The sequence below is a fragment of the Anser brachyrhynchus genome (genome assembly GCF_964034855.1).
Source record: "Anser brachyrhynchus genome assembly, chromosome: 1".
Taxonomy (NCBI): Eukaryota; Metazoa; Chordata; class Aves; order Anseriformes; family Anatidae; genus Anser; species Anser brachyrhynchus.
In genome coordinates, this window is record NC_137694.1 from 35,892,071 (window position 1) to 35,907,944 (window position 15,874).

General features: G+C 42.0%; 1 protein-coding gene across 3 annotated transcripts in view; it reads right to left on the minus strand.

Moving 5' to 3' along the window:
* Window positions 1-15,874, minus strand: part of PPM1H (protein phosphatase, Mg2+/Mn2+ dependent 1H) — a 139,189-nt gene that overhangs the window by 38,731 nt on the left and 84,584 nt on the right. For all 3 annotated transcript variants that reach the window (XM_080592100.1, XM_080592101.1, XM_080592102.1), the window contains exons 4-5: window positions 14,938-15,050; window positions 97-181 (exon numbers count right to left, since the gene is read on the minus strand). In XM_080592100.1, coding sequence (XP_080448226.1) covers window positions 97-181; window positions 14,938-15,050 — 198 coding nt within the window. The remainder of the gene's footprint in view (window positions 1-96; window positions 182-14,937; window positions 15,051-15,874) is intronic.

Sequence of the window (15,874 nt, forward strand, 5' to 3'; positions counted from 1 at the left end):
AGCCCCAGTAACTCAGCTGCAGGTTTCCGAACCTCAGACGTTCCTGGGGCAATGCTCAGCAGCAGCAGCACCTGATTTGGTTCTCCAGTCTCTTACCAGATACTGAAGTCGCTGGCGTTCAGTCTCTGGAGTGAATTCTGAAGACATTGGAATGACTTCACCATTTCGGATTATTATAGCCCTGTAGGAGTAATAAAGCATCATTAGCAGAAGGAGGGGAAAAATGTAAAAACACACAGAAAACCACGGGGTAGGGTCAGACTCTTACTGTCTTCAGAGTCACAGTAAAATAAAGCCATTTCTTTCCTACCGAAGTTCTCAACAGACAGAATAACAATTCCTGCCATGCATCCTTTAGTCTGGATAACAAAGTATATTTGTATATGCCAAGTTCATTTCAGAGCACACAAAAACATCCAAGCAACAAAGGCAAGAGTTATTTTAGCTGATGTCTACTGGGTATCCTTATTAGTGAAATGCAGACACCCAGAGGAGATGCTGCAGAATCACTGATTGCAGAACAACTCTTTGCAGGTTTTAATCCCAGCTGGGGCTGACACTGTCTGAAGCACTGGCTTCAAATGACTCATGCGAGCACTTTCCAATTATTGATTGGTCATATGTCATGTCAGAACATTTCTTCTCCAACAGCAAATGGAAATGGAAAAGCAAATCCAGTTTAACAGAAATTTAACTAGCTACCTGCCAAAAGCAGACAGGTAATGGAATGATTATAGATCAGTGGGGAGATTTCACATGTACTTCTGCAAATGGCAGAGAACAAATGCTCTCAAACACCTGTCTCTTGCCTTTTACTCTGCTTTGTTGCAAGCAAAACATGGCCTGGTCCTTCCCTGGTGTAATTCCACTAGCTGAAACACAGTTAAGAGAAGGTAAAATTTATGCAGTGTTCCTCCTGCATTTATTGGTCATATATTGACTCACAAAATTGTATTGCTTTATCTATTATTTGGACAGTTCTGTAAGTACAGTAATGCTTGGTGCTTTCAAACAGCTGGATGAACCCTCTATCATCCCAAAGATTTTAATACCTGATTTGGAGCTGTTTCTCAACCATCAGTTGATTAATTCAGTGTTTGGGTAATAGCAGCATGCCTCTTGAATTCGCACAGAATTTGCTGTGGATTAAGCAAGTAACCGGCACTCGGATTGTACTTTCTACATGTCTTCTTTTATCTCCTTTGTGTGCTCTTTTAGTCTTGTTGATGTGATATTTACATGCTAGCTTAATTCTCTTGATAATTTGATCAATTTGCTGGTATTGCTTCATGCCAGGTATTCTGATAGCACTGCAATCCATCCAAGGAATATGGTAGGCGCACAAATACTAAAAAGTTAACCTCTAAAGTCAAAACATAGGCATCCTGAGAAAACCAGCTCTGATACAAAATAGCTTTGCAAAATCAGCGGCACTGTATAATTTTCCAAGTGCCACGGATATAATATTGGACTAACATAGACTCTGAATGATCACCTAATATTGGTACTATGCAAATGGTAGGAGCATTACCACAGAGGAAAGGCACTGCTCATATTTCTAGAGATTCACGTGGTAAAGAACATACAGGTACAGGACTGAGCTGCACTGGCTGAGGTGGGAAAAGGCTCCAGTGCTGAGGGGAAAACAGCTCTGCTTTGACAGGTAACAAATTTACCACTCCTGGACTTGCAGCACTCCCTTGCAAATGATCATTTTGCAAATTAGAGGTGGCAAGAGCATAATCCTACACTCTGCAGGATCCCACTGGCCCTCCACTGCTACAATTAAAAACAACGTTGCATGCTTGAAACAAGGCAGACATGGTGGTTGTAACTCATTAATTTATTTAGAGAAATTTGTGCAGAATTTTTGGTGGAAATCCCTCTTTATGGAATCTGAATGCATTACAGGCTTACAAAAATGTCAGTTTGAAGGTTTGCTGATTTTTTTTCTACTTTAACAGCACACTTGGATTTCTGAGACAGTCCTTTAAAACTGAAAAAAGACCACCACTGCCTTTTCTGCAATGACATCTTTGCTTTTATTTTTGCAGTTCTTAAGGTATTCAGATGTGAACCAGGCTCATTTAACCAACAACAGTGGCATGTTTCATAGGTAATTTGACTCACTTGAGTAAGCTCAACTTGGAGGGACTGTGGGTTTAGTACAGAGTTAAGTACTCTGGCAATAGCCTAGGCTGGACTGATCAAAGGAGCTGATCAGACACAAACCCAATTTTACATACTAGTTTAAGAGAGTCATAAGGAATCTCTTGATCCTGTGCTTGTCTGAAAGAGCTAGAATAGAAACACAAAGTGACCTAACTGCTAGCGTGTCAAGCTAATTTTTAAATTATCCTTTGCTTCCCCTTTAATCACCATTTCACAGGAAATCCACATTTTAAAGACCACTGAAGTCTGGGGTTCAGCTTTTTCTTTGTGCACACTGACATACTTCCTATATATGCTGATGGCTATCCTTCTCACTTCTATGGGTAGAATTGGGCCCTAAGGGACCAACATCATATAAAAAGCAATTCAGAGGTGAGTGGGTCAACCTTTCATGGCTCAACTTATTTTCACTAGAAATTGCAGCCACCTGGGACAAAAAAGTACAACCCGGCACCGAAAACCTTTGCGGGGGGAAATAAAGCAATGATGTTGATATGTGATTAAATAGAGACTCAGTTTTATGTTTTTCATTAATGCTTTCAGCAGTTAGATTTTATTCAACTCGAAAGTTACAGCTGCTCATAAGAGTCGAGTGATTTGATCTGAGGAGTTAAACAGCCCCAGATATTAGCAACGGGAGGGATGCAGACGCACACATACAGGTCGCTGCTCTGAATTCAGCTCTGCTGGGCTTGTTATCCTGTTAGCAGTCTCGTTAACTTTCCACACCAGCTGCTTAGTAGTTTCCTGACAGCGAGGGATATTTCTGACCGTCTACATGACAAAAACGGACATATTTGTTGGCAGCCTCACCGGAGAGGCCGGGTGTGAAAGCCTGGCCCGGGAGCTGCTGCACTCGGTGGGATTTTTCCCTGTGATTTAAGAGGTGCCGAATCAGTCCCTAATTGGGCTCAGAGACCAAAGTGCCCTTCCAGTGACCTGGCAATGACGGAGCTGGAGCAGCGAGGCTGCCAAGTGCAGCCTGAAGGCTTTTCCCATGGAGCAGCCTCCAGAGCCCCACATCAGCACCACGGAGGGAGCCTGGTGTCAAGAGCAGCCCCAGAACTGCTTTTGAACACCCACTCTATGTAGCTCTGCAGAACAATTAGTTTTGGCTTTACACTTCCTAATGGACCAACAAGCAACATCGTGTTACTTGGACATTGCTGCTACTGCCACGCATGGAAGATGCATGCGTGTCATGAAATAGTGCTCTGCAAGCATTTAGCTCCCTGTGCGTCGTGGAAGTACGAGCGTATTATTTTATACCAGAATAAAGCTGCCCTATTAAACTGTCAAAAATAGCGACGTAGGAAGCCAGAAAACTTGAAGAGATGCAGTGCTCAGGGAGCATCTGATTCTGCCATGTTTAATGGTGACATTTTAATTTCAACCACACTGGTGAAACACATTATAGCACGGCCACAGGGCAAGCCTGCCAAAGGAAGCCGGATGATTCATGTTTGTAGGGAACAAGCATGTCAACACTAACAAAATATTCTTTGATGACAAGGTTACTTCAGCACCATACCAATCATTAATTTATATCAGCAATGAAGAAGTAATAAAAAAAAAAAGCACAATAGTGTTTTTTTTTGGCAGCAGAGGAGGTCAGGAGTCACAGATCTGCAGCCCTAGGTGCACTGCCCTCCAAGCTCTGTGGCTCTGGCACCTTCTCCATGTAGCATCATCTCAGCGGGAGAAAAGGGAAACTGTTCTTAATGGCCTCCATATCCTCACGGCTCACGTCAAGCACTTTTTGATCATTTCTAAAAACTAGGGATCTCACCAAGTCCCCTCCCCTCTTTTGAATTTAGCTACCTAATGCCCAGCGCAGGGCACCACCCGCACGGACTGCAGGACTGCACTTGCCCTGGCATTACATGGACACATGCACCACACAAAAAAAGAAAGTACATTCACCAGTTTGGAACTGGTAAATATTCACAGGAAACAGGAAAACATTGGGGAAAAAATCAGCCAAAGTAGTCTAAAATGGAAGAAACAATCTGACTTTGTATCTCTTTCCTGGCCAATTCACTTTGAGGATTTTCTGATTTGGAAAACGCCTGCCCTTAACAATGATGTGGAGCAAACGATGTGCCCGTGCTTCAGTGTGTGAGATGGGGCTGACAGTCACGGCGAAGTCTGCAGCAGGCTACATCCCCCAAGTCTCACACACATGAAAAAAAACATTATGAGCTTAAAAGGCTGCATACAGATCTGCAAAAAATGTTACATTTATCTTTTAGATCGATATAGCTACATAGTCCATGGTGCACAAGTAAATAATATTCTGAGTATCTCAGCATCTTAGGCATTTACTTATTTTCTATATTCAGATTTGATACTTTAAAACAATAAGTGGTGCTTTAGTATATAACCCCCTTTGAAAATAGGTGGTGAGTGAAAACAAGCAGAGTAAAAATCTGCCAGTGTGCTGTAGTGGAGCTTTCACACTCAAGATATAGCAACAACACACTAGCCCAGGGAAAATATCAATACAACAATTACTTCTGCATTTTTAATATGGATAAAACAGCCACCCCTCCTTCAAGCAAGCAGGGTTGGTTGTTTTTTTCCTTTTTTTTCCTCCCTTTCTTTTGTGAAGAACACAATCAGCTGAGAATTGCACAGCATCCTTTCTGCGTTCCTTATGAGAAACAAACAGGGGAAACTCATACATTTTAGAGGAAGCTATTGTTGGTTACTCTCACTTAATCATACAGAGAAAGAAACACTTTAGTGAACAAGGTCAAAAGTGTAATTTCACTGCTGTCATGGGCCCATTGGGATTCTGGTGCTCAAAACAAAGAGGCATCTCCTACTGTTAGGAGTATTCAGGGGATGCCCTGATTCCATTACACACTTTTCCAGCCAAAAATGATTTGAAACGCAACATTAAACTGCACATTCCTACAACCAAGGATAAAAATCTGGTAAAGGTGACAAAGAGAGACCATTTGGAAAACGCTTTTTGACAGTGTATATCAATTCTGAGCCACAGGGAGGATGTATCTGTTTTGTCAAAAGGTGTTAAGCATTGTGGATTCGGTACAGACGAAGCAGAAAGTGTCTGGCCTGTCTGGAGAGGTATTAGAAATGTGTCAATGGAAAAGAAAGAGGGATTAAACTGACAGAAAGAATAAGGCAGGGTTTTATTACATTCAAAGACGGAACCAAGCAGTAGATTTTAATTAGGTGTGTCACAAAATAGCTGAGGAAAACAAAATATAAATCCTAGAACCGTGGAATTGGTCTAGGTGGGTGCTTGTTTACTACGGTAACTAAATGCATGCATTTAAAGAAGCCGAGGAAGCACAATGCTACTGCCTGGTGAGCTTCAGACTGGTTCCGTTTATTTATGTTTTCTTAATTGCTACAAAATGAAAGAGGAGTGATGATAAAAAGATTCAGCATAATGCTCACCTCGTCTATAAATTAAGTACTGGAACTTCACCGTTATGAACAACGATTATGATTACTGCTGAGTTTTAAGACCTTCAGCCCTGGCACCTCGGTTTCACTTACTACTAACTGGATCACTCTCCTTAGTCCCATGCAGGATCATTTTCCCATGTTTACTTAGAAACCAGGTGAACAAATACTTCATTGCATTGGCCATAATCATGGAACTATAGTGCAAAGCCTTTAAACGATTTCCTTAATTTTATGAATTAAGTCAGGCTGGGGATAGTGACATAAGCCATTATACAACGTTTAGCTGGCATTAAAACAGGCCCCAGTGATGACATATCCATCACCGTAAAACCCAGAGGTGAAAGCAGCAACCCTCAGCAACACGAACAGCAAAACACGCAGCTGCCTCCCACCTGTGATCCCCAAGGTACGTTTCATATATGCCTCGCTCCTACTTCGCATCTCTACCAAAAAAAAAAGCCACAAATGGGGAAGGGGTACAACTATTAAATTTGCCTCTGCCCTTAGTTTCGATCTACTGCCACAGAGTCCTGCCACCCTGCTTTCTTCACATTTCTCAGTGTGAACATCAGTGTGATCATCAGGCTGTCCACAGCTCCCTCAAGCCAATAATACAAGGTGCAAGAACTTAGGGGCTGCACAAGGGCAGGGTTAAAATAATTTCCTGCACCAGTGTCCTTTGGCATTCCCTGCAGGAACCATGAAGAACCCTCCCAGGCTTTCGGGAAGGCCCTGGAGGGCCATGAGCCCTCCCAGCAGCTGGGGTGGCCACGTCAGGGGCACTGGTGTCCAGCACACCCGTGCTCCAGGAGGACGCCAGTGCTGGGCTTCAACGGGTATTGCATCCAAGGGCCCCTCTTCATTTCCTTGCACCAGGACTGAGCCAGCCGTGCTGCACCACCTTGGGGTGCTACAGGCATCTCCTCTTGCTTTTGCAAGAAACATGGGAATAAGTTATAAAATTCAGTTTCTGTAAGAAACCTCGGGAGTCATCTTTCAGAGGCATCGTACCAGCAAGCCAGCTGCTCCTGTAGCACGTTTGTAGGGCTTTATGTTGTTTCCAGTTACCTGATTCATTGTATTTACATTTCTAATGCTTATTTGGAGATTCCTGTGAAGAAGGAAAAATGAGGAATTTTTCTGGGAAAAATGAGGGTGCTGATACACTCTACAGCCACTATTTTGCTGGTCTGATTTAATAAATAATTGTATTATTTTTAATAAAGGATCATGACTGGGCAGGTAGAAGCTATTTCTCAAAGCAGGATAATATTCATAGCTTTCCATGGAAGTGTTTACTCCTCATTTATACCAGCAGCCGAGCCAGTCAGCATCTTCCTTACTGCCACTAAGAGCAATAAAAATCTGAATTTTTAGAGCTCTCCCATTCCATCTTGTGTATTCAGCTAACTTAGTAAGCAGTTAAAGGGACTTCCTACACCCGGCAGCCTCCCTCTGCCCCACATATTGCATCCAACAGTGAGAGGCACTTGGCCGTCACCAGCACTGTTACTAAACTTCTTCAGTCGTTTCTGCATAACTGCTCACTCCCTGGTTTTAAATTAAATATAACACTGGGCTTGTAGGCTGTCCACAGATGAGACAGCCTGGAGAAGACATACTGGCCGGTGATTTTTGACCCCTGGAGCTCAGAGACTCTTTGGCGGGATGTACCTCTGTTCCTAGGAGATTCTCCCTTAAATTCCCTGCTCTACTTTAGGTCCTCATGTGGACTGCTTCTCTGAGCCAGTCTAAGTATGGAGTTGTTATTATTAGCAGTTGGCTAATTATTAGCAGTCAGCTTTATTAACAGGGTTTCATTTTAAGGGCTAATTACACTTTTTTTTTAGTACTCCTCCCATCAGTAATGTGATGGTGTTGGCTATCTGTATGTGATTTTTTTCCTTTATTTATTTATTTTTGTTCATTGGGAAAGTAACTTTTACTATCAAAATATCCACCGGTGGTGCCTTTGTATGTCTACCTATCCATATCTACCTTGTACTATTTGCTACTCCAGTACCAGTAGCATGACCCCAAAAGCCAGCTAACTGCACTGAAACATTCTGTAATGAATTGCATGTACTTTCCTGTCGCTTTACATCTGAACGCACTGATCTTCCAGCAGCCAGGAAGCCATTACAAGCCAGTTTGCAGGGAGAGGACACTGCTAGCCCACAAAAACTGCCTGCCAATGGTTCCAGCATGCTTACATTGGAGATTTGCTGCCCTCATGGGATTTATCTTGCCTGTGATGATTTCAGCGTATTCTTCATCTGAACACTACCAAGTCCAGGGTCGCAGCGATGATAGCACCACCACATCTCTGCACTGGCTGAACGTGCCACCCATTACTCGGGTCATGCCAGGGAGATGAGCAAAGCAGCGCAGTCACATCTCTGTGACCAGCTCTGTGCCTCGGGACCGGTATCTGTGGAATCGAAGTCTGTTTCTCTGCTGTCCAGGATATCACATTCATCTCCAGGACGAGTTACTATGGCAACTAAACCTGGGCTTAGGGATGAAGGCATCGCTGTGCAAGCCAGTGCTTGCTTTGCCAGTAATATGGCTGGGATACAGCTGACCACAGAAGATGGAAGAAGTGCAGGTTTTTTTTGCCTGCTGTTCAGCGACTTACCACTGAGGATGTCAGAATGATTTTTGCCCCTAAAGCATTACATCTGCTTTGATTTCAGCTTTTCTGCTTTCTTAACTTAGCAGCAGAACCTTCCAACACATTTCAGACCCCAGGAGACCAAGCAAGCCTCGGGTGCTCCCCCTGGCTCCCCTCCTGAGGTATGGATGGAAACTAGGGATGGAAGGTGTCCAGCCTGCTTGGCATGCCTTGGTGCAGGCCCTGTAACACTGCAAGCAATAACCCACTGGTCTCTCTCAGGTCAGCTAAAAAGGCACAGATTAGGAAGACATTTCTGAGCTCAGCTCTGTGCACTGCGACGTATGGATTCTGCTGTGCTCCTTACATCACGAGCTGCCTGGACTCAAGATCACAGGCTCTTTACGTATCAGCATGGTACCAGTAAGGAGTGGTTAAAATTACGCCTTAGCACCCTTTGCTCATCTTGCCTCAGATTATGAACTCTACAGGCTACACGCAGAAAATACATGTGAGGATATTACACTGTGAATTTTGTCCCTGATGAGTGCTTATATGCACCAATAAAACAACAAATGTTTTATGTTTGTTTGTTTGTTTTTTTTCTGGCTTGGTTAGTTGTTGTTTGTTGTTGTTGTTTTGTCTTTCAAAAGGCTGAAAAAAACAAGGAGGATGACAATTTATAGAATCCATTGCTCCTGGAAACTAATACCAATGAACTGTGGCTTTGCAGCTTACTGAGAGAATTTGAATAGCAAAAATTTCTGTTCTTCCTCATAACCTGAAATGTAAAGACTTCATGGATAGAAATCCATGTGTGTGATAGAAAATCCTGTGTGGTTAGGACCGAAGACTTGACTGAATGTACCACACATAGAAAGTGTTTACAATGGCTGCAACACCTGCTAGATTGCCATAGACATTGCTAAGGCATACTCTCTCCCAGAAAAAACAAGAGTTTGGAGAAGAGGCAGGACTTTTTTTTTTTTTTTTTGTGGTCTTCAAAAGCCTATGAACACTGACTGCCAAAGTAATCATTTCTGCCAAGTCAGTGCTGGATAGCATGTGCCAGTGCTTTGGAACTCGTCATCCACCGCGTCGTTAGAAAACACTCTCTCCCGTCACTGCACTTTGAGTGCAACAACTTATTTCTGATCCAACACTTTTTCTCCACACCTTTGATAAAGTGCTTCCTGAAGTGCCTCCAAAAGCTTCACCCAACACGAAATTCTGCACGATGATCTGAGGTCACCGCTATTCCTGTGAATCCTGTGCTCTTACTTCTCCTTGGAAGGAGGCCAAGTGGCAGAAGGGAACCAGAAGTGTTTGGAAGCCTGACTTGCAGGCCCTGCAGAAAGGAAGAGAAGCTGGGGAAACAGTGAGATGCGACTTGGCCGTATCTTCTGGGTCTGACTAAGATGTCACGCTCTTTTCCAGCATTTTCTGCTAGGCAGCAGAATCAGACTTCTCCACCTACCAAACTGCAGTCAGTGAAGTAGAATGTGCGTGGGAGAGACTAGCTTTGTTTTGAATCCAGTCCCTCTTCACTTCACAGCCTCCTGAGCAGACCAAGCAGAGATTGTCTGTTGCCCTGGGAAGACTAAACACTTATTATTTTTGAGGGATTCCGCCAAAGAATTAACTATCATCTAAAAAAAGGAAGTGCATGCAGCTTGGCCAAAACGTGGTCTGTAGGTGTTGCTCTTGCCTCGGAGGGGACACCACTTGAAGATTTGAAGCAACGAGAATTTTCAAAGGTGGAGGAAGTGTCACCACGGATTGTCTGGTGACAGGGCAAAAGAACCCTGTGCATGGCTCAGATTTGCAGTTCCTCTTGTCTCACTTTTAGGGGGAGACAGGAGTAAGAATGCTGCTCCAAATACTGCAGATTGAAGAAGTGCAGTAACTGAGTTAGTCTTTCCTCCAGGGACCTCTAAGGCGAAACACAATCATTGTTTATGCAGACACAGATGTAAGGAGAGTTTAAACAGACAACTAAAAAAAAAAAAAAAAAGGAAAGATACACACAATTTAGATTAGAAAATGGCTAGTTAAGAAAAATCTGAAAATTAAAGTTTCTTAAAAGATACTGTAAACGAAAGACAAAAGCAAACCAACTCTACAATAATAATATACTAGAACATTGCTTGGCTTCCACCCTTAAATAATGTTAGAACTTCTGGCAAAAATCACCCTGCTGAAGTGCCTTGAGGAAGAGGTCAAATAACATGAACCACAAAAATGGGTCAGAATCTTCAGTTCTGATTTCTCAAAAATTCTAGTTAAGCTACAGTGTCAGCCAACAAATATATTGCTGCTTCCATGCTTTGCTCATTTACTTCATAAAACCACGATTCCCCAAATTTTACCCCCTTCAACGAGAACTGCTTATGAGAGAAGCAGCTAACAAACATCATGACACAGAAGAAGTATAAATGTAGTGAGATTCAACACAAGCAGTAAATCTGGAAAGAATGGAAACAGTAAACACAGTAGAATTCCACTTTCGATTTACTATTATAGTGCACTGTGAGAAGTCAGTGTTAAATACACATCTGGGCAACTGAAGCTACAATGAAACTGCTTAACCTGTAGCCACATGGAAATGCCACAAAACCATCTATTCAGTAAGCTCCTATCATTTAGCTATCCCAAATGCCTTAGCATTAGATCTACAATCGCAAAAAAGAAGAGAAAATATATTCTGGATATGAGGCTACATGTTGAAACAGAGGGTGAATATACCCTGAAAGATGAGCACAGGGAGCAAAAAGCAAGGAAGAAAGAAAATTATTAAAAAAAAAAAAAGAAAAAAGAAAGAAAATAGAAGGAAAAAAAAAGCTGATGAAGTAGAGCAAAAAATCCAGTGATCCTGCAAGTCTATGAAGCCTCCAAAACATCAGGCTCTTTGCTTTGATGCCATCTTATGCCAATAAATCAAAAAAGCCCAAGAACTCATTTGCAGATTTAACGAGTGTTTCAGGGCCTATGGAAAAGTCCAATCAACTTGTGATGTTCTGCATCTTATATAATGATAAAAGCACTGCCTACCTAAGTGGCTCCAAACACAGCACAAAATGGCAGTGCCTGCAGTCTCTGAGCAGCTCCTTAGCCAGACAACATGAAAGCCAGAAGAATGCTTGTGCCAAAGATGGTTAATATGATCATATCGCATTAGAGTCATTGGAGTGATATTGGGCAAATGTTATGTTGCGTGAGGCTATACGGTAATGGGCAGTAATCAGTAAAAACATTTTAAGTCCTTGTTTTACTACTGCTTCATCACTAGCTATAAAACAACATACTAATAAAGAACATAAAACTAAAAAGAACCGAGATTAACAAGGCGTGTTATGGCAGTTTAGAAGTAAAAGTCACTTTAGCAATATAAAACTGAACAATACTACTTAAAAGGATGAGTAGAGATTTACTACTCATTATTAAAAATAAAAAATAAAAAATCAGCTATTCAGAGAGTCCACAGCATATATATCAAATTGGTAAGCAAAGTACCAATGCTCACTAGAAAGGCACTATAGATCGGATAGCTGACTACAGCACTGTCAGTCCCTGCCTAAACAACCTTGCATGGACAATGTTAACCATTGAGAGGGGGAAAGAGAGAGGGAGGCATTAAAAAGCTTTGGCCAACATTCAGACATAAATTTTGACTGTACAAGTAGGTATATTTATGGCAGAGTTCAAGAATGATCAGCAGGCCATTAGAGAATGAAAGTGGCTCCCTCCAAGTTGTTTTTATCAGGCTCTGAAGACATCACCTCATTTTTAGTAGGGTTCTGGTATCATGTGCAGTTAACATATAATTATTACAGAACTGTGATTGCGTCGTTAGCAGAAGTTTAATTATATCATTGACATTAGTGATGCCATAACATCAAGCTCAACAATAGTTCATAACAAAACGTACAATTAGCACAATTTTTCTCCCTTTTACACCAACCAAAAGTGTTCAGCTTGGAGAAGCCTAATAGTCCCTACAGAAGTGAGCTAGGGCTGAACCTGAAAGGATTGCTGGCTGGTAATTTAGTAATATGGTAATTAAAGTCTTTTCATGATGTAATTACACATCAGCTACAAAAGGACAGCTGCTATACAACAGTGCCAGGGTACGTGGCATGAAATGATTAGATTTGAGAAGCTTTAGTGGTTAAACTGAATACCACAGACATAAGTCTGAGGTATAGCTGGCACCACATAGCACATTATTATTCAGGTCTCACACTTGGCGTTTCCTTAGTCTCATTGTGATAGTAACAGTTTGTTGTATGTACCTTGGTCCTGTGACAGCAGAAGCTGTTCAAAACCCACCTTTATAAACTTCTGCTGTTTTGAAATTGCCTGGAATTAGAAGACCAAACCCTCTTCTGGGCAGAAGCGGTACAAATGAGGTTTGCGTAAACTCAGAATGTTCATTTCTCACCCCTGCAGCATGAAATCTCCTCTCATAGACTAGTCTGTTGGAAACGTAGCTTGATTTATTTGCAGTTGTTTTTTTCTTCCAGTGTGGGAGTGGAGAAGGTAGCAGAATGAGGATTGAGAAGAGCACAAATGAATAGGTGAACTCAAGGAAACTAAAACTCCACTGAAGAACGGAGGGTTTTGGCATGTAGTTCCAAAAGCAAAAAGCACAAAGTCCCCTGTTTGGGAAAAAAAAAAAAACAAAACCCACTCTTCTCCTCAAGAGTATATAAACATTTTGTTTAGTAGTTTCCTCATAATATTTATCGCTGCCCTCATTTGTATCTGTACAAAATACAAAGTTGACCACACAAGGCATGAGACAGCAAAAATGCACATATTTTTCCACTAACAAGAATAAGAGCTTGGCTGCAGACTGGGCTCTTAAAAATACAATAATGCACTGTGCACTCTGGCAGTAGGCAGACAAGCTCAGAACTGCTTTTCTAATCCTAAAATGTCATTTTAGAGATGATAAGCAACTTGGATGTTTCACAGACAACTGCAAACACTCTTCTGAAGCATGGGAAGTAGTGGGAAAGATCAACCAGTCTCCTACGTTTTAAACCTTTTATTGAATATATTTTCTTCACCTAGGAAAATCTACAAACAGGCCCATTTGAAAATGACACTGGAACCACCTCAAGACGACCATCAATAGGAGTTTCTTCCCATGAGTACCAGGAGGTAAGAAAGGAACTGAGACTGCTCTCAGGGAGCGGAGGAAGAACCCTGGGGAACTGGAAGCAGCCCATCATTTAAGAATCAAGACCTCAGCTACTCAGAAGCAGGCCAGTTTTATACCACACAGTTAAGAGACAATACAGCAATTCAGCTAACTTGATGGAAGAGATTCAACTTTACTTCAATGGACAGAAGCATAGGAAAACATGATTATTTTCAATTTAATGGAAGAGAGCTAAAATGTAGTGCAGCTAATGGTTCTGATGAGCGGATAGGTGGTCTACTCAAATGTGTCTGCAGCCACCCTCTGTGAGGACTCATTTGCTGTTTGATGGGAAAAGGAGAGTCAAATTTGGCACTTGTCAGAAGGAACCTGTTGAGCAATTTACAATTTTATTCAGCAAATTCATCATATTAAGAACAATCACCAACAAGAAAAGAATAGCAACTTTATGCACAATGGATTTGTCTTATCTCCGACACATTTTAAAGCAGCCAGAGGCAATAAGAAACATATTTGGTTTGTTACAGAACACTTTGCTCTTGAATGTTGTCTCTGTAAATACATGGCTGTACACAGAAAAAGCAGGAACTGTCAGCACTCAAAACTCAAAAAACATGAATGCGTAACTGTAGCAGTCTTCATCAGAAGACATGACTCAGTACCTGCACAGACTTTAGTTATTCAGCTGCTAACTAGCTGGACCCAACTGCAGACTGTGTCCTGTGGAGAACTACTCTCCCTGGCCTGCTTGTGGAGAGCGCTGCCAGAAGAAATATGTGAAGGTCTGAAGTCTTGCAAGAACAGCCATTTTCTCTCTGGCAGTGGTATGACCACAGAACAATAGAGAGGGAAAGTATGCTTCTAGTTGTAGCTGAGTTAGAAGACAAAGCAGCAGCTTTTCATTCACGAGATTTAAAGCATCCAACTTATAACTAAAACAAAGCGACAACTCTTGAACTACAGCATTCAGTTCTGAGAAATGGGCGAGTACACAAGTCAGAAGAGGCTATGGTAAAAAAACAGCGATAGCCCCTCTCCCTCCCCTCCTCTTCCACTGAAGGACTAGAAGCTATTTGTTTACAGGTGACTACCGTCAATTATATCAAAATCTTGATAGATGAGATGGTGTCAGGTGGTTTGCTGAGGCTAGGCCTACGGACAGGGGCCACCAGACTTCCTATCGAACCAGTCAGCCCCACCAGCTGATCCAGATGCAGTCCCCTTGTCAGTGTTCAACACACATTTCTAGTACAACATCTGTTTCAATGGCTCTTTAGTGACTTTCTACTTCCCTGCAGCCATCACCTCATTCAGAAACAATAACAAGGAACTGAAAAAGAGTCAACCTACCTGAGTGCATCCACCACTCAGTTAGATACTGGAAGCCTGTCGCTGCCTTTCGCATTAATTTTTGGGAGAACTGTCAAGAGTCCAGCCAAAAAACAGAATCCCCCTCGTGATAGCAGTTGCCACTAAAGAAATCAGTAATGCCAGATCTTGGGAGTTTGGAGGTGAAAGTTGGGGAGACATCACGCTCACTTACCTGCTATCACCAGCATTTGCCACGTACAGCTTCCCCAATAAATACACCACCACAAGGGCTGTGCAGCCACCAGAAATATTATACACGGTCCTCTCTCGTTCTATTTGCAAATCCTATGGGAGAAGAGAAGAAAAACGTATAAAGAGAGCACTGCAATTAATGTTTTGGAAAATGAAGACTCCTCTAAAAGATTACAGTCTTCTTTAAACTGCAAGTCCCTCTGGCTTTCTTTATGGTTACAGCTTTGGCCACATGGTCAGGGAAAAGAATGAGAAGTCTTGGACTAGCTACTACTTATACAAAGCTGAGAAAAAATCAGGACAGGAGACTGTAAAACATCACACATCAAGGAATAAATGGCAAGGCTGAGGGATGCAAGAGATTTTGCTATGGAAAAAAACACAATGGAGGCAAAGATAAATGTAACTTCACAACAGGTACCTGGTGGTATAATTGGAGAGCACTTTACATAGACAGCAAATAATTAATGAGACCTAGCTCTGACATGAATAACTACCTGCTCTCCAAACAGGGGGCTAGGGTTGTGGAGCGTACACCTTTACAAACAGCAGCAAAACACATTCATGCCACTGAGCTACCCTTCAGAAACACAGAAGGGAGGGATGCTAAACTTGTGAAGGGAAACAAACAAAAGGTCAATAAAACAGCATTTACTGAAAAACACCAGGCATTCACAGACTTGCAGGATGAACCATAGTATTTAAGGCTGTGTCTTATTTCACCACTATTATGAGGCCCTGGAAAGATTTAATTTATGCACATGCATGGGTGCAAACGTAGGGAGGTAAGTACCTACCCAAGCAGTTTTTCCTGTGTTTAACTTCCAACTGATTCTGAGTTTAATAAATTATATACATTAATACATATAATATATATATATTATATTAATAGATGTGGAGGGCACAAGTCACACCTG